Below are 20509 nucleotides of genomic sequence, written 5' to 3'. Positions count from 1 at the left end.
ATCATGGGCAAACAGTGTACTCTGTTATGTCCATGGTACTGTTCATGTCTATAGGCGACGGTTACCACTTTCCATCAGGTGGGCCGTCAGCTTGTTTGCCATAATTACATTCTGAGTATGATAAGATTGATTTCGAAATGTCCTACAACTATAAAATTTGTGAATTGTATATAAATTTAGAGCATGATATTTCGAAATCGTATCCAGTACATACGGGCAGTGACTGGATATTCTATTTAACACATGAGTACTTTAAACTGGGCCTAATTCATATTATTCGTGCACGATCACTATTTAGTATACGCATGATAACTATAGTAATTGATATGCAAATTTGATTTATTTATTTTATCAAGAAGTGAGAGTATGTAACGAGACTTTAATGTAAGATCTGCAGAATCAAAATCGCTTATGTTGATTAAACAGTGAATGAAAAAATTCATTGCTAGCAAAATGGATTGTGTGTTTTTTTTATTAGTGAAAACGGTATGGTAACCCTGCCTGTGCTAACGGGATACGCTGGCGGAGCACCAGTGAAGGGTGATAGACGAGAATGAAAACATGCCAGTTAGCCCATCATGATGAATTCATCAGGTATTAACCATGATAGTTTCCAGAGAGAACCGCGAGGAGGTCGACCTGGTTGGGTATTGCTAGCAATGGGATTCTCAGGCTCCATTACTAACAATCCCTTTCCCCCCAGGTTATGTGTGTTAGGTTATGTTATATGTTCCTTCTAGGCTTCTTCCTTCATGCTTAAGGCTATTTTGAATTTTTTACAATCATTTTCGTTTTTTAAGTTTCTTGAGATTGTATTTTTTTTACTGACATTGCGTAAGGGCCTGAATGGAATAATTGTAGTTTTGAGAGTGATCTTGCTAATCTACATTGCGGTCGTAATGTCTGAGGGCCCTAAGGTTGACTGGGAGAGAATGCTTTTAGCATTAAGTCCGCCATGTACACATAAATGTCATCATCATCATATCAGCCTTTAACTGTCCACTGCTGAAAGTAAGCATCCCTTCAGGAGGTTTTTACAATAGTTGCATACAAGTACTAATAAATAAATAAACAAATAAACGAAGCGAAATTTAAAAAATCAGTTTTACAATTAAAAAACTCGTCCTAGTATCAACCAATCATATAATAATATAATATATTTAATAAATATATAAGACATTACGAAAGAGGAAAAAAGATGCAAAATACGAATCAAATTATTACATTCCATATCTTCATAACCGATATGATAGACAGAGACAAAAATGAGTCGTTAATTTATTTGTTATAAAAACTAGTCACAATGCAGTTTACCTCTATTGTTTGACCTTTAAAATAATGTGATCTCTGATCATATTTTGCAATTTGTCGTACCTGGCCAGTGCATTATTATCGTCAAATATTGCTCAAAAACACACCGCCTTATTCACAAAAACGTCACACCTTATTATAATCCTATTTTAATTTGACTTCAAAAAGAAAGAGATACCCAATTCGATTGTACTTTTTTTTTTTTATACAAGTTAGAATGGCAAACAAGCTACCGGCCCACCTGATGGAAAGTGGTAACTGTCGCCTATAGACATGAGCAGTGCCATGGACATAACAGAGTATACTGTTTCGCCCATAAAACCCCCCATACGTTGCCATTCCTGAGGACTCAGGTGTTATTCCTCTGTACTCTGTAAATTCACGCCATATCCCACCCTTCAAACCGAAACACAGCCATGCAAACACAACTGCTTCACGGTAGAAACACGAATGGAACAGAGGTACCCAAGCAATCGACTTTTGTACAAAGTCTCCCTCTGGTTCTTATGTTTGTTTCCTTATAACTCCGTCAGTTCTAAACCGATTTGGAAAATATTTTTTATCAATTGTTCTAATTATCGTGTGATCACACGATAAATGAAACAATTTGTACTTTATTACCTGTTTAATGCTACTATGTCTATAAAAATCATAAATATTTATAAATAAATCATCGTAGTTACGTGTACAATGTATAAGAACCATTATAAAAGACAATAGACCATTCTGATGATGTCAATTTTACGAGAAGGCAGATAAAGCGAACGTCTCGAACGAAACTGCATTGCAAGTCCGAATTAATTGCTCGTCTGCATCGATAATCACAAACAATCATAATCTCAACCTTATATTAAACGTAGCAAATCTTATTTTCCTTCAACAGACCACATCAATTTCACTTGCACCCTTAAGTTTTTCATTACATACGTTTCGTAGATTTTAAGCCTTACTCTGTTAATACTAAAGGTGATTTTAAAACAATGCAATGCGCCGTCTGGATTGTTAACATTTCTGCTTAGTTGGAAAACCTGTTAGTTCTTTATCGCAAGTGGAGTTCATTGACAGCGTGTGAGGTATTGCAAAATATATTATTTAACATCTTCTTGTAACTGAGACATACATTGCAAAGGTGGTAGAAGGAAATAAAACTAACGTATAGTAATGAATGAATGAATGAGTATACTTTATTTGCATTATACAATATAGGGAATAAGCAAGACAATTTACAAACACAACGATACAGTTGTATAAGTACAGTAAGGCGATCTTATTGCCGAGAGCAATCTTTTCAAGACAACCTTAAGGTAATGGACTAATTGTTGTACAAGTAGGTATAATATAATTGTATAATTAAGAAAGGTTGAAATAACAATTTAAAAATGTTTTTTTATGGATGATAATGGAATGGTAACCCCGCCTGCGCTATCGGTATACACCGGCGGGGCACCAGTGAGAGATGACAGGTGACGATGAAATCAGGTCAGCTAGCCCATCGCGACAAATTCCACTAGAATTAACCATGATAGTTTCCAAGGGGACTAACAATCCTTTCCTCTTCCCATTTATAAAAGTTATTCAATAATATTCATTGTAAAAAGAAATTATCAGAGTCATCAGAACCTGTCGAGTGACCTCCACGCGGTCCATTGTGGAAATCATTCCCAATGAATTAGTCACGACAGGCCGACTGACCTCCCTTCATCCTCACCTATCATCCCTCACTGGCACCCCGCCAGCGCAGGCGGACTTCTCATTCATTAAAAAAAAAGACCTTTACATAACCATCCCGTCTCGTCGGCTCAGACTTAGTGCCTGGCTGCCAATTTCTTGTGGGAAAGGCAAAAGATAAAATTTCTCAGTTATTTTTATGTATAACACATGATAACACGGTTATGTGAATGCTGTATTCTGCCAAAAATAATTTAAGCTCTCCGGAGCATTGAAAGATACATTATAAAGATAGGCACCCACCTACATAATACCTAGGTACGTACAGACAGCAAAATTCAGTAACATAAGATTTTATTTCAGAAAAAAAAGCACAGAGGGCCTACCATGAAATGTTTTCCGAAATTTCGGAACCATACAAAACAGAAATTTGATGTTGAAATTACATAATACACGCCGTTTGGAAATATTAAAAATGTTAAAATATTGTTCCTTTGGATTTTTATGATAGGATGTATGACGAACGAAATGTTAAACTCCATTTATTGGTACGATTTTGGTATAAACAAAAACACGAAATTGAGTCCGAAATTTCGGAATTTCATTTCATGGTAGACCCGCTGATCTCAATTTTCGGATCAAGTTTGTGACTCTTTCACTCAAAAACTACTAAACAGATTTGAATAAAATTTGATACACTGATAGTTTATATCCTAACATATAACGTACTTTATATCAAGTGATATCAGCCGGGTAAAACCACGAAATATATCTAGTTATTGACATCAACTTTGTACAACTCAGCCTCTTTGTTCAGCGCTCGCACTCTGTAATTTTGGTTTTTATACATTTTTTACTGTGGACACGTTTTAACTGGTTGATTGTGAATACTGCATAGAAACAAGTTCCCCAAATATGATATCAAAAGTCTTTGTGAATTTATTATTCAAACCATGCTTATGTTTCGTAAAATCTGAAGCAGACGAGCCTACCGACCACTCTCCAATTAATTTGGTTTTAAAATAGTGACCAATACTCCAAAAGAGAGAAGAAAAGAGATTTTTAGAGCAATAGTAACTGGTAGCCCTATTGTTAACGTAATACAAGCGATATGAGTAGGAAGAAGGAATTATTAGTAACTGCATTGCTACATACTCTGTCATGTAGACTACCACGCAGTCCCCCCGAAAACCATCGCGATCAATCCCAGGTCAATTCATTACTATGATCTAACTGACCTAACTTCATCACCTCATATTCCTTACCTCACCTGCGCTATCAATTCACACTGCTAGATTCCATTCCATTTTCATCTGCTAAAAAACCGGAAAGTCACAGAAACTCATAACATAACACCTGAGTCCTCAGGAACGGCAACGCATGGGGAGTATCATGGTATCATGGGCGAAACAGTAAACTCTGTTATGTCCGTGGTACTGCTCATGTCTATTGGCGACGATTACCACTTTCCATCAGGAGGGCCGTCAGCGTGTTTGCCATTCTTTCTAAGTTGCATAAAAAAAACTCAATGGAAAGTTCTATCTAAGCCGGACATCAATGGAAAGTTAATAAAAAGTAAAATATGATAACGTCATACCGACTAGAGATCGCGGTTGACGAAATAAATATGGATTCTGGCTTCACACCATTGTACAGAATTAAATAAAGACACTCTTGACAAAGTATTCACCCTCGAAATCAACGCTCTATGAAAAAAATTTGAAATTCTTGCCAAAACGACGTCGCTAAGACTGTTCAGATTCGAACAGTTTTAACAATTTTATTTAATAAAGTAGTGAGTAATTTAATGAAAAAAAAAAGTATCACCTCATTTCAACGTGCATAGTGTGAGTTTAACACAAAATGTAACTAATGCGTTAACATTTACATCATGAAATTGTATTGAAACGTAACAGCTCCTTTAGCGGATGGATTTTTGTATGCAACTTAGAATGGCAAACAAGCTGACGGCCCACCTGATGGAAGGCGGTAACCGTCGCCTATAGACATGAGCAGTAACATGGACACAACAGAGTATACTGTTTCGCCCATGATACCATGATACTCCCCATGCGTTGTCATTCCTGAGGACTCGGGTGTGATTCCTCTATACCCTGTAAATTCACTGCCATATCCTATACTTCGAACCAAAACACAGCCATGCAAACACAATTGCTTCACAGTAAAAATACGAATGGGGCGGAGGTACCCAAGCAAATGACTTTTGAACAAAGTCTCCCTCTGGTATAAAGGATTTGGAAACTTGAATTTTCATACAAAAATTTACCGGCGTTAATGTAACGTAAATCTATACGTAACTCTCACTAGGCACTCTGCTAAATTACTAGCTACGCAAGTAAGTTACTGAAATGATCCGATATACAGTTAAGAGTGAAGTGAACAGCACTAATTTTTTTTTTTATTTATAAATGATATAATAAATTTTCGCTAAATTTTAATTACGATACTTCATTCTCTTTTTCTCTTCTTTGACTTTTTTGGCGACTTTCAAATCCCTTTTTAAAAAAATCTCCTCACTATAGCTAATAAAATTATATTGATGGTAAATTTATCCCTTTACGTTCATACAAAAACAGACTTAAATCTTTAATTAATTAAAGCTCATCTTCAAATAATATAAAACAAAATCGCTGTTCGCATTTGTATTTCCACTAATTTTTTTCTCAAACATGCAATAGATCTTCTACAGATTTCACCAACAAAAAATCCACAAAAAAAAAACATCGTACTCGACAACTGATATACATATAATATATAATTACACTTGACTAATACAAATAGACGTAGTCATAAATGCAAATATTTGTACTGTGCGGGCATCGAACCCGCGACCACGTGAAGGTGAGGTCAAAGAAAAAAATAATTTTAAGATGTTAAAATCGCTTTCAAATATAATATTACAATTCGTGTCGACTCCTTCGTTTAATTTCTAAATCAGGTTGACAGAAATACATGCTAATGACAAAGCAGTAAGTATTGTGTGAGATACCATTTAGCGCTATTTCACTCATACGATTTCGGTAATTGAACAAACATGTCTGTAACCTCTGAAACTAGACAAGACCGGTAAAGTTTGGACCAATCTTCAGTAGTAAAAATTTATTTATTTATACTTTAGCACACTTTAAAATACAGTCTACAGGGCGGACTTAATGCCTGATGGCATTCTGTACCAGTCAACCGTTACGCTAAACAGAGAGAGTAAAGAGAGAGTTTATCTTAGTGAATTAAAATAATGTGGCTAAATATGTAATTCTAAACACTAATTAAGATCTATTTCAACCACATTTACATTACACAAAAACTACTGCATCAAATTGGATGCGGTTTTCACAGTTGTAATCCTGAAGGTCTAATTTAAAAACTGATATCTGTTTTATCTTTGTACGCCAGCAAAAAGTGATATATTTAATTAGTTTTCCTACTTCTGAAATCCACTTGTACGATTTAGTGGGCAAAACGCCAGTACATAAAATAAAATATAAAAAAACGATATGAATCTCATTAAAATTAATCTAAAACACGAATCATGACACGATGATTCAGTATTTACAATGGAGCGTGCTTTACTCGGCACACACAGCGTACGAGTATCTATGGTTTGTCTATGGATAAAATAAAAAATGTCAACATTAAAAACGTAAATTCGTAATTATTGTAATAAAAATGATAAATGTGTAATTAAACAGTACAAATTATGGTGATAAAACATTAATGCGCTAACAAAACAATATTTAATGAAGCCATCCATTATTTACACTTCTTTGATTCGTGTGATAAAAAAATATTTAAATGTTTATATAAGGACGAGATATAAAATTATAAAAATTCTATTCCGCAAAAAAAAATTACCTCAATTATTACAACTATTTTGAAAACTACTAAACCAATTTTAATACAAATTCTATGGGACTAATCTGTAAGTATATTATTTATTATTTCATTTATATATTTAACACTTTATTGTACCAATATTACAGAACTTTGAAGGATTTTCAATAAGCGTAGTGTAGTACAAAAAGCGGTCTTATTGTAAGCAATCAATTCTAAACAACCTTTGGGTAGAAGGAATTAAAGTACGAATGCATATCAATTTAGATAAAGACAAGAATTTTCCAAATCGGTTTACAACTGACGGAGTTATGAGGTAAGAAACGTAAAAAAATCAGAAAGAAAAAATACAACTAAATTAAAAGCCTCTTTCTTTTTGAAGTCGATGGAAAAATCGACTGTTATGTTATATTAAATCGATTGAGGACAACACTGCGGCAAGCCCGTATTTCGTCGTGCATATTTGTATCAAACGTGGCGGGAAGCAAGCCTACCGCTGTAAATCGGATTAATTCGGTTTGATAACGATGTTTTAGCAGGGAGAAGTGATTGCGAACGGCATTGCTAGTGATACATTCTGTCAGATCGATCTCCACGCAGTTCTTCTTAGAAACTATCGTGGTGGTAACTGAAATTACCACATTGGGCCAACTGTCCTGCTTCCATCCACACCTGTCATCCCTTACTGGTGTCCGGTTAATTATTCTATTATTCGTATTCATCATACGGTTTTAAACACCTAAAAATTAACCGGAATATTATATATAATAATACCACTGGGACATCACGAAAATCGTTTCATTATAAACGTCAATTCATTCATTCACAATTGCTTCTAACGATTTGTGACGTCAATGATTTTTTTTTATTTAAATGCGTTATGATGCTCAGATAGCTGTTGAAAAATATGTTCCGAACACAGCGACAGCCCATATTTACTAAATTATATAAATGGAATAAGATGGAGGAAGCTCTTACCCAAGGGGGACCATACACCAAGAACACATAATATCATAAAATTTTCAAATTTGGAAAGTATAGAAAATAAAGTTATAATAACAAAGAAAAAAGGCATATTTTTTAATGGACGTAGAAACAGAAATAATCTACCTTTGGTACTCGTATGCTATTTTACAAATATTGTAGTTGAAGACACTAAACCAGTCAGGATAGGTAAACATTTAATACAGTTGCAGTCTAAATAAATTTTCCTTAGCATACCAATGGTTCTACGAACACATCTAAATTGTAGACAAAGCATTACGCTGTCTACAGTCCCAAACTGTTATATAATCGGGACACATTGGGGTGAAAGGGATTGTTAGCAATGGAATTTGACAGCCTCATTGCTAGCAGTATGCCCTATTAGGTCGACCTCCATGTGGTTTCCCCTGGAAACCATCGTGAACAATTCTTGTTGAATTCATCACGATAGACTAACTGACCTGCTTCATCCTCATCTATCATCCTATACTGGTGCCCCGCTAGTGTATACCGATAGCGTGAGTGGGGATACCATTCCATTATCACCCATTAAAATATATCACCGCTGGTTAATCAATACACTGTGGTACAATATTTTAAAATGAGTAGTGAAGTATTCAGATGTAGTAACTAATTTATAATTTGTAGTGTTTAGAAGTTGTACTAGAGACATTGAAACTGCAACGTACTTTAACTACCTTATAGTGTTAACATTAACTTTATCTTGTTTGTTTCTTATCATATGTCATGTCGTTATGACACAGCTTCCACAGAATGCCAATGTCATTATGTGACAATTTAGATTTTTGTAACGTATCTTGAGAAAAGGCCATATTGGAAAAAAAAGGTAGATTTTAAAAACAGCAACAAACAATCAATCATTTGTGACACTAAAGCCTTAAAAATAATAAACAACATGTATGTAATAACAACAATTGTTTCAGTATCGTAGAGTAAAAATTATTAAATCACATTAAAAATCGTCATACAGCAGCAAAAATTAGATATTCCATCAAGTTACCTTTCTGTTCCATTTACCTGCTAGATTAAACTGTTATTTTATTTATTTATTTATACTTTTGTACACATTAAAATATGTCTACAGGGCGGACTTAATGCCTGATGGCATTCTCTACCAGTCAACCGTTACGCTCAACAGGGAGAGTAAATGGCGGTGCACAGATTTAAAAAAAATTGTAAATTAAATAAATATTCTGAAAGACAACAATAATTATTATTTCATTAATATTGTTTATTGTATAGATAATTAATATTACCTTATTCTCTTTTGGCCACAGCAGAATATCAGTGCTTTACTCTTTTGAGGGCAAAGTAATAAACTGAATTGTGACCATTTTGTGTTGTTATGGCACACGCACGAAAGATATTTTTGTATTATTTTTTTGTACATGTATTTATTTTATTTTGTGTATGTCTATTGAGATTTGTGTGATGTAATTCAAAAAAATATCTATCTGTCTGTCGTACATTTTATACATGCGGTTAGGCTTTGGAGGGATCGTCAGCAGCGTCCTTCTTAAAACATCACCAAAAGCAAAACTGCGATTACAAACTAGAGTGCCAAGTGTGGCAACTATTATCAAAACCCGCCTCCTGGGGGAGGCTAAGTTCAGCAGTGGACAGGTAACGACTGATACAACAATACAACAACAAATAACAAATCTACAGACTTCATGACAATTAAGTTAAAAATAACTATGTTGTATAGTTATGAACAAATTACACGAATTTTACGACTGAAGTCACGGCACCGCCATGCCTGTATTCCGCCATTTGAGGTAAACGAACCCCATAAATACGTCCTCACGACGACGTATCGAAACCGTTCCCTTTTGATAAATATTAAAACTCAACAGCTAACCATATACGCGATTTATATTTTAACCGACTTCAAAAAAAAAAAAAGTTTCTTAATTCGTTTTTGTTACGTTTATTACCTCAGAACTCCGCCAATTATACGCCGATTTTAAAAGTTCCTTCTTTTTATTTATAAAGATATATTTCTAGATTAGCCTCATAGAAATTTTATCAAAATCGGTTTAGTAATATGGTTTTTAAATGAAAATATTTTTTTTGCTTTTGTCATGATTGACGTAACTAACATATATATATAGATTTCTTTGGCATTTTTAAGTACATATGAGTAAAAATCAATGGCACTAAAAGGGTTTATTGGTAGCAAAAAGATTTGTAAATTCCCATTACTACCAATCCCCTCTCCCCCTCCAGTATACAGATATTGTAACTACAATGTATAGATGTATATATATATATATATATATATATATATATATATATATATATATATATATATATATATATATATATATATATATATATATATATATGATCTCTATTCACGATAATTTACGTGACGGAACGGACACGACGGATGGACGGAAATATCTGAATTCCTGTCCGTTTTGCAGTTGTTTAAAAATATGTTAAATAGTTACAATAGTTTAAATGTATTAAATTACAATGTTGTTAACTTGTTTCTTTATAACTCATATATATATATATATATATATATATATATATATATATATATATATATATATATATATATATATATAGAAAACGCTATGTTCTCGAAACTAGAATAAAATTTATCAAACTTGCAATGGAAATGACATAATTAATTGAAACTGGACTTTCTTGTTTCTACCGTGAAGCAGTTATTTGTTGCATAGAAATAACACCTGAGTCCTCAAGAATGGCAACGCATGGGGGGTATCATGGGCGAAACAGTATACTCTGTTATGTCCATGGTACTGCTCATGTCTATAGGCGACGGTTACCACTTTCCATCAGGTGGGCCGTCAGCTTGTTTGCCATTCTAAGTTGTATAAAAAAGAAATAAATAGTTACTAAGAATAATTTTCAGTTTTATGTTTTCCCTCTTAAAAAAATAAAAAATACTACAATACTACATAATTGTGTACGGAACTATGTTGTTTCATTTGTGATTTCAAGATGTATGTAATTGGTAGATCGCACGGGGTTTCGTCAGTAAACAGCAGATCTTGGAACTAGTCAAGTCGGTCACCGCTGATATATACGACGTAACTATAGCTTTGAACAGACAGCATTATTGATCGGCCCATTCGAATGTTATTGTAGACATCGCGAAATACATTATTTCACCACGTGTTTAAACATTGACTACGTCAAATTAATATATAATAAATTTTACGCATTAACGGGAATGTACAATATAAGGCTAGACTGTTTACAGTTAACATATGTCACGGCCATGCCAAATAAACCGAATGAACGCTTACTTATGGCTGCTAAAAAAAATATATCTATAAATTTTTATTATGAAAAATATTTGTAGATGGAGTACTCGAAGGCATCTGTCACTCATTGGCATATTTAAAATTATTTTCCAGAGGGAGGGACCTGGCTCCTTAATAATTAACAAAAAAAAAATTTCAATTAAAGCAAAACTAATTTTTTTTTTACTTAAAAAATAAACCACTAAACTGATTTTGAGAAAATTTATATGAGGCCAGTCTGTAAAACTGGTTTTTCTACAATTGAAGTCTGTTTTAGTTATTGAACACAATCCTAATTATATTAAAAAGAAAATTTCGACTCCATTCATGCCTTGTTCTAAAATAACTATTATATTTTTTTTTTCTGTTCAAATTCGGAACAGACAAAAGACAAGATTCATAAAGTTTTAAACTTTGTGTTTATCTTTTATTTAGATTGTGAATTTAAATTTTTTATCGCATATCATCGATACGGTAGTATCGAACAAATCATATTGTTTTTTTTTTTGTACTACTATAGAAGTATTACGTAATGACGTAACAGTTTTTTGCGTAGATAATTATAAATTAAAAAGTGAATACCTATTCATAGACCAAAGACATGTCCTTGAGAATCACGTTATAATTATAGCACGCAAGATCTTTTGGCTATGCCCCCAGTGTTGTATTGTATACTTATTTGCGCCACGATAGAGATGTACCTACTTTATTTTTCAATCGACTTCAAAAAGAAGCAGATTCGGTTGTATTTTTTTTTAATGTTTGTTACCTCACAACTCCGTCCGATAAAACGATTTGGAAAATTATTTTTTTATCTGAAAGGATATACTTACAAATTGGTTCCATAGAAATTTTATCAAAATCAGTTCAGTAGTTTAATTTTTAAACCAAAATAACTGGTTTTGCGACAATTTATCTTTTTTTTTTTTGTGAAACGCACTATCTAATTTTATTTTTCTATAATTAAATAATTAAACATTGATATCCTTATTTATCTTATGATCTAACATACTGCCTCACCTTTCAGTGGTCGCGGATTCGATCCTGATTATACAAAAAAATTGTATTTATGAGCAGTTTCATCAGTTTATATTAATCTGGGTGTTTTCAATGAAAAATTAAGTATTTATAAAAAAAAAAAAATATTCCTTATTATAAATACGAAAGTGATTTTTTTTATGCAACTTAGAATGGCAAACAAGCTGACGGCCCACCTGATGGAAAGTGGTAACCGTCGCCTATAGACATGAGCAGTACCATGGACATAACACAGTATACTGTTTCGTCCATAATACCCCGGATGCGTTGCCATTCCTGAGGACTCAGGTGTTATTACTCTGTACCCCGTAAATTCAGTGTCATATACCACCCTTCAAACTGAAACACAGCCATGCAAACACAACTGCTTCATAGTAGAAACACGAATGGGACAGAGGTGCCCAAGAAAACGACTTTTGTACAAAGTCTCCCTCTGATTATTTATTATCACTAAGCGCTTTAACAGCTTAAACAATCGCTATGCAACTGGCTATTCACGAATTATACAGCTACTTTTTATCCGGGTCAATGAACATATTCCATCATGCGAAAAAAGTCGAGGGTGAAAGCTAGTATTTCTTTTTTCTGACAGTTGGCGAAGCGAAATTAAATATTCGAGTGATTAGCATAATTGAATATATATATATTCGACGTATATTTGTCGATATATATGTACACACACATTAGCTAGTATTAATGTTTTTTTAATCTCTATTAGATGTTTTTTATTTCTCAAACTAGATGGCGCTTTGCAATATGGCGAATTATATTTACTTTGTGCGTTATTGGCTAAATTCAAACTAGTCATTTAAATAAATGACAATAAAAAAAATTACACTATATTTTCTCATAATTGAATGTAAGTAGGTTAGGAGTTAGGTACTTATCGTATTACCATAATATGATTACCATAGATAAAAAAAAATACAATAAACTAATTTACTATTTTTATACTTTATTATCTTTTTTAACTATCATCATATCAGCCATTAACTGTCCACCACTAAATATAGTCTTCTCCAGAAGGAGAAGGCTTTTCCAGCAGTTGCCACGCTTGGCAGGCGGGTTGGCAAGCGCAGTTAGGCTATCTATGATGTTTTAAGTGGGACGCTGCTGCCTATCCGACGACCAGTAAGATCCTTTAGTCGTTTCTTACGACACCACGGAAAAGGCCCATTCTATGGCGGGACCATACGGTAATTATTCATTACTAGCGGCCCGTCCCGGCGTCGCACGGGTGGACATTTATACATTTTAAAAAGTGGCCATTAAGGCTGCACACGCGACGGACGCTTAAAAATGGAGTAACTTCTCCCGTTTTCCTAACATTTCCCTTCACTGCTCTGCTCCTATTGATCGTAGCGTGATGAAAAGTATACTATAACCTGCCCAAGAGTATGAAGAATAATTGTACCAGGTGTCGTTAAAATCCGTCGAGTAGTTTTTGTTTCTATAACGAACATACAGACAGACAGACAAAAATTTTACTGGTTGCATTTTTGGCATCAGTATCGATCACTAATCACTTCCTAATAGTTATTTTGGAAATATATTTCATGTACAGAATTGACATTCTCTACAGATTTATTATAAGTATAGATATCTTATTGAAATAAGAGAGTGTCCTCCAAAAAAGCCAGCTTTAATTTTTTTATACTTTTTGAATTCAATTATGACAAAACCATTTTTTGATTTAAATATTAAATTGCTGAACCGATTTTAATAAAATTTCTGCGAGACCAATCTGTATGTGTATCCATCTGTGTGTGTAAGTATAGAAGATAATAGGTACATATTTAATTAATTAGAATGCTCATTATGGACACAGCTCATTACTATTTACATAAACGATTATATATATCAAATATATAAAAGAATCTCAACTAGGAACATATCTATATAATCTTTGTATGAGTAAGTAAATATTAGCTTCCATCTAACAATTTACATATGTATTAGCGTGGGAGATTATCTTCGAAACCACTTATGTGTTTGCTTTTGTCATGCGACAATGTTAATTGACAATTCTAACAAATCTGTAGACGCCTTTACAGCTTAATTTGGACGTGGTAACAAGCGAATTATATATATATATATATATATATATATATATATATATATATATATATATATATATATATATATATATATATATATATATATATATATATATATATATATATACATGTAGGGCAACTAGATCGAATTGCTAGAACCTAGTATTGTATACCCAGTTCTATGGGGAACCACGTGGAGGTCGACTTGATAAAGTATATTGATAGGAATAGGGACTAACCTCCTCCCCCCCATTATTAACAATCCCTTCCCCCAACTAGTCTATTTGAATATGTTAAAAGTCTGTTATCCAATATTACTTTTTGGATAACATACTTTTAATATTTTAGAAAATAGATATCCGACCGATATAGCGATATCGAAATGGGTGATGACCTTTTTCCCGCCATCAGTGTCCAGAGGAACCCAATATATAGATATCAGATCGGTATCCGTATATTAATGGGTGAAAATGGTATGGTAGCCCCGCCTGCGCTAACGGGATACGCTGGCGAAGCACCAGTGAAGGGAGATAGATGAGAATGAAAACAGGCCAGTTAGCCCATCATGATGAATTCATAAAGTATTAACCATGATAGTTTCCAGGGAGAACCGCGAGGAGGTCGACCTGGTTAGGTATATAGCTAGCAATGGGATTCTCAGTCTCCATTACTAACAATCCCCTTCCCCCCCGCTATCCGTATTACCCATGTCTAGTTTAAAAGGGATTTTACCACTGTTATAAGACCCGAAGACAGTTTGTAGAACATACAGAGGTTACATAAAGAGGTTTCTTCAGGGTCGGCAACGCGCGCGTAATACCTCTGGTATTGCAGGCGTTCATAGGCTACGGTAACCGCTTACCATCAGGTGGGCCGTATGCTTGTTTGCCACCTCAGTGGTATAAAAAAAAATACAAACAAAAAATACTTTTTATAAAATACTCTGTCTCATAATATCTGCAGTCCTAATGCGTCCAACATGTCTTCTAAATTAATAAGTCTTATTTCGTGGTCAGATAACTAATAACACAAAAAAACGATGTCGGCCGAAACGGAGTCGTGCTCAATTCTCCAAGTCAGGATTGGGAACAACGTATCACGCATGACGTTATGATGCTTCAGTCTACTTTTGAGGCTTACCTAAAACCAGCACAAGCTTGTGAAGTAAGAGAACATATTTTCTTTTTTTGATTTACAAGAAAAAATGTGATCAAATCCATTTTCATGCAACTCAGAAGTGCAAACTAGCTGAAGTCCCACCTGATAGAAACTGGTAAGCGTCGCCTATAGAAATGAGCAGTACCATGGACATAATACAGCATACTGTGTCGCCCAAGATACCCTACATATGTTGCCATTCCTAAGAAATAAGGTTTTATACCTCTATACTCTGTAAATTCATACCCATATTAATTGATATATCTAACCTATCTAAATATAAAAATTACTACTTAAAAGATAAGAATAAAAAACAAACGAATCTAAATTCTCAATTCGGTTAAAAAGGAATCATTCAATTCGACCGAAAATCTCCAAGAAATCGATTTACATTACGTACCTACACCCAAAAGAAGCATACGCACCAAAGCGTATAACCTCATTTTTTATGGTCGGTTAAAAAAGGTATACAATAATATCATGGGACACGGTACACCGTCGTAGGTGTTAGATTCGCGACGACAAATCTTCTGTATACTTAGTAAGTAGCAGGCGACATAAATCGCTTCGCGTCACATCGCGTCACGAATATTGGATAACACCGGCCACCGCCACTGCCACCGCCACCGCCACTGCCACCGGTAGTCAACCGGCATAATACTAAGCATGGAGACGTGTACCCCACCTACAGTCGTCGGGCCCCAAACCGGGCGCGCATGCGTATTTATGCTGATTAAAAATCTATTCCCATTCATAAACCGATTCCTTCGATCCTGAAGCAGTTTTGACCTCCTTAACATCCCTAATAACCTTCCACCTCAACAAAAAAATCAATCCTTATCAAATAAACGCAATGGAGAAGCTGTATTCCTTGCGGTCAATCAAAGCCATGTGTTTCAAATTATAAATTCTTAACGGTTAGTCGCGTGACTCAATGAGAAAGATTGCAAGTAAAAACTACCTACGTAGCAAGCGGTCCCATCAATCACTCGCACCTTCTAATTCAAGGATGATCCTATTTCCGAGCATCGGGCATTAGTTACCGGCGGGTAAACACTGCTGCTTCTTAAATTTGGGTTACGTAATCTACGACAACTATCGACTTACCATGGCATTATTCTCTACGATCCAATTCACGGAACATATCTGGTAGACGAAATACGCCCGCACCAGTTCGCTGGTCTTCTTACTTTTGAACGCATCTTTCGGACTGTTAAAGTTAAGGTCGAGGTCGTCACGTGGAGACGGCGCGGAGGATAGGACTCGGACGTTCCTAGGCGCGTTCACGGCCAGTCGTCTTAGCAGAGCCATTGTCGGAGCTCCGCGCACTTCGCACAAACACAATACACGCCCGTCGCCGCTGGCCGACAACTGACAACTGGTTTGGCAGTGACGTGCGCTCAATATTCAGCCGGCTGCGCGCGCAGCCGTTCCATTTTTTTCAAGTCCCACGGAGGTGTGTCGCAGATGCACGCCACCATTGGCCGCTAAGCGGCTAAATATATGATTGCAATTTATAAACAGAGCAATAACCTCCCGGCAATATGCCCTAAGAACACCATCAGAATTAAATCAGAGACAACACACCAGCATTTGCGACAGCATTGCGTTGGAACGACACACTCTTGGTGGACGTGTTCAAAATTTGCCGCATCACGTGGTTTCTTAGTCCTAACCTAAATTACGAAGGGGTCGATTACATAACAGAGCAGACTTGTTTGACGCGGGGTTATATAAAAGCCCCGCTCGGTTCAAAAACCCCAGGGTGACCTGTTATTACGCTTGCATGGTATTATGACGTAGGCACAATAAAATTTGTACAAAGTCTCACCAGAGGGAGACTTTGTACAAAAGTCGATTGCTTGGGTACCTCTGTCCCATTCGTGTTTCAACCGTGAAGCAGTTGTGTTTGCATGGCTGTGTTTCGGTTTGAAGGGTGGGATATGGCGTGAATTTACTGGGTACAGAGGAATAACACCTGAGTCCTCAGGAATGGCAACGCATGGGGGTATCATGGGCGAAACAGTATACTCTGTTATGTCCATGGTACTGTTCATGTCTATAGGCGTTGTTTACCACTTTCCATATGGTGGGCCGTCAGCTTTTTTGCCATTCTAAGTTCTATAAAAAAAAAAAAAAAAAAAAAAAAAAAAAAAAAAAAAAAAAAAAAAAAAAAAAAAAAAAAAAAAAAAAAAAATATTGATTGCGAATAGAACCTATGAATTCGACCAATAGAAGTGCAAAGGGAACATGCATCTTGCACACGATTTGTCGTTTAATATAATTTCACGATACCTAAGTGTCATTGCAAAGGTCAATCAAATTTGGCAATGAACACCCGTGCGACGATGAAAGAAAAATTTTCTTACGACACACCATTTGAAGGGCGTATCAAGGTTTAACAACAGACCTAGACTTAGTACATCGTACAGGGGGGAATGAATTGTTAGTAATGCGGACTATCAGTCCCATTGCTAGCAATATACCCTATCAGGTTGACCTCTACGTCGTTCCCCCTGGAAACCATCGTGCTGAATTCCAGGTATATATTACGATGAGCTAACTGACTTGCCTTTTTCATTCTCATCTATTATCCCTCACTGGTGCCCCGCAAGCGTATACCATTAGTGCAGGCGGGGTTACCATTTCATTATCATCGATTAAAAAAAAAGAAATATATCGTACAACAGGTATGTGACATCCTTAATAATCCAAACGTCCTGAGGTAACGATAGCTATTTACCATTGGACAGGCTGTATGCTTTCTCGTTATCATACCCGTAATATATTTTTTTTACATAAGGAGCAAATGAGCATGCGGCTCATTTGATGGTGAGTGATTACCGCCGCTCATAGGCCATCAGATAAATAGCAGATATGTTATCGACCTTTAAGAAATGAATATGCTCTTTTCTTGAAGATTTCAGTGTCATATCTATAGTATTATAAAAATAAAAAAAAAAAAACAATAACTCCATTTGGAAATTTCGATGTCTTCGGTCTTATTTGCAAAAAAAAAATATATTACTTTGATTTAAAAAAAAAAACTTCCAAAACACAGATTTTCAGTTCGCCTTCATTATTTGTCTACTATACCAGATGTTTTCCTTAATTTACAAACAAAAAGGTCTACTCCCGTGATAGTTTCATATTAATTATGATAAAAAGTTTGTGAATAGGCATTCTATAATCACCTAAAGTAGTAATTTATCTATTAAAATAATAACGATTGCTCGTAACAATCATAATATATTTTACTTAATAATTGACAGGAAGTACCATATACAAAATGCATTCATGCAATGTGTGGGCTTCGTAACTTAATAATTCTAACTTATAACTAGGCTGTATGGGGCATGCTCTTTGCCTGTCCAATCTTGGATGAATTTTAAAACAACAATATTAATATGAACATGTAAAACCTACTACAACAAAAAAATATGTAACTATAAATTGTTTTTGTACAGCAAATTCTTCTTGTTCCATATTGTACTATATTTGTATATATGTATTCAAAAGTATTACACTAATACAATCAAATCATTAATATAAAACGTAGTAACTAAAATATGCCGCTGTAAGAAATTTACATGTTGGTGAATGGACAGTCTGTGACTTTGTATGGAAGGCAATTTAATTTGTCTATAAAATGCAACTGTGAAGAGAGAATTGCTACTAAAGTACCCTCTCAGGTCGACATTCACGCGATCCTGGAAACCATTTTGGTTGATTACTGATAAATTCGGCACAAGTCAAAAGATGTGTCTTCATCCACTCATTATTGCTCACTGCCAGAGCAATACTAATAGCGCAAACCCATTCAATTTTCATGTCTTAAAAATCAACTACCTACTAAGCATTATAAAGAAAAAAATCTAATTAGAACAAAGTACAAGCATTTAAATAATATTACGTGATATATAAAAAAGAAAGTTCACCAAGAAGTCACAAAAAAAATAGTGAAAAAACCTAAGGTTTAAGAAATTTACGACCAAATTTAAAGATCGTCGGTACATAGCTTCGGTTATGGTTTTAAAGATCAAACGCGAGATTGTGTTAGCACCATACGAATTCAGCAGTAGGTGCCCCGCATCGTAACAGTCGACTTAACAGTTCAGTCACGTTTATTTTAAAGCATGTTTGTATTGTACATTAGAATCGCAGTCCGAAGCCAACGTATTGGCATTCGACACTGTAAAACGGGAGCGAATATGAAACGACCTCGACGATCGACTGTCTTCAGCGTTGCCAGATACGATTTGTTTTTTCTCCCCAAATTTCAAAATTTTTTTCTACAAATTGATAGGATTTTCGTTCTCTTTTACCTCAAATATTGAACCCACAAATTTTACTCTGTTTTTAGCCTGTTTTACCAAGTAAACACCGCTACAAATGATGAAAATACAGGATGTATTTTCGTACTCTACTCTTACCTCTTAATATCATCTTGCTACTTTCAATGGTATTTTTTGTGTCAAAGCAGCAAATTACATGAAAAAGCCTGCGATATGTATACACTGTATAGAATTTTTAATAGGATATTGGAGTGTTAACCTACGAAACCGAAACATTCGCCGTATGCAGGAGTTTCAAATTGCTCAGCGAACTATCGCGAAGTCTATGCTCGGAGCTTTTTTACATGACAACATCCGTAATGAGGATATCCGCAGAAGAACCAAAGCGACCGATATAACCTAAAGTATAAGCAAGTGAAGTGGTAATAACGACTAAGAAGAGCGAGAGATGATCAGCAGCATCCCTCTTAAAACATTACCAAAAGCCAAACTGCGGTTGCCAATCCGCCTGTTAAGCGTGGCAACTACTGGCAAAACCCCTCCAAGTGGGAGGCTTATGTTCTGCAGTGGACGATTAAAGCTTATAATGATTATGGCGATGACGAAAATGATACATTTTGCTTTTAAAATTTAAATTATCTAAATGCAAAAAAGATATTCAAATTACACGTAAATGTACAGTTACTAGTTTCTGTATAATTTAATATTATGCATTCTACATGATAAAGTCCTTCGCTTTAAATTTGGCGCATTGTAAAAAGTGATATTTGTTTTTCTTTCTAATAAGTCTTGCATGTATGCGCTTATGATTTGAAATCTTTGATGTAAGTAGTCTCAAACTACC

At 34.9% G+C, this 20509-nt stretch overlaps 1 protein-coding gene across 2 annotated transcripts in view; it reads right to left on the bottom strand.

The window, feature by feature from the left end:
* Positions 1-16767, bottom strand: part of LOC113515031 (proline dehydrogenase 1, mitochondrial) — a 61783-nt gene extending 45016 nt beyond the window's left edge. The window contains exon 1 of one of the 2 annotated variants that reach the window (XM_052895834.1): positions 16478-16767. In XM_052895834.1, coding sequence (XP_052751794.1) covers positions 16478-16681 — 204 coding nt within the window. In that variant the 5' untranslated portion in view covers positions 16682-16767. The remainder of the gene's footprint in view (positions 1-16477) is intronic. The other variant, XM_026899159.3, reaches the window with a different exon arrangement.
* Positions 16768-20509: the final 3742 nt, after the last annotated feature.

This window comes from Galleria mellonella, unplaced genomic scaffold (genome assembly GCF_026898425.1).
Source record: "Galleria mellonella isolate WM207_F2 unplaced genomic scaffold, CSIRO_AGI_GalMel_v1 utg312, whole genome shotgun sequence".
In the NCBI taxonomy this organism is placed as follows: domain Eukaryota; kingdom Metazoa; phylum Arthropoda; class Insecta; order Lepidoptera; family Pyralidae; genus Galleria; species Galleria mellonella.
The sequence above is the reverse complement of the archived record's forward strand: the minus strand, read 5'-3'. Positions and strand labels throughout refer to the sequence as shown.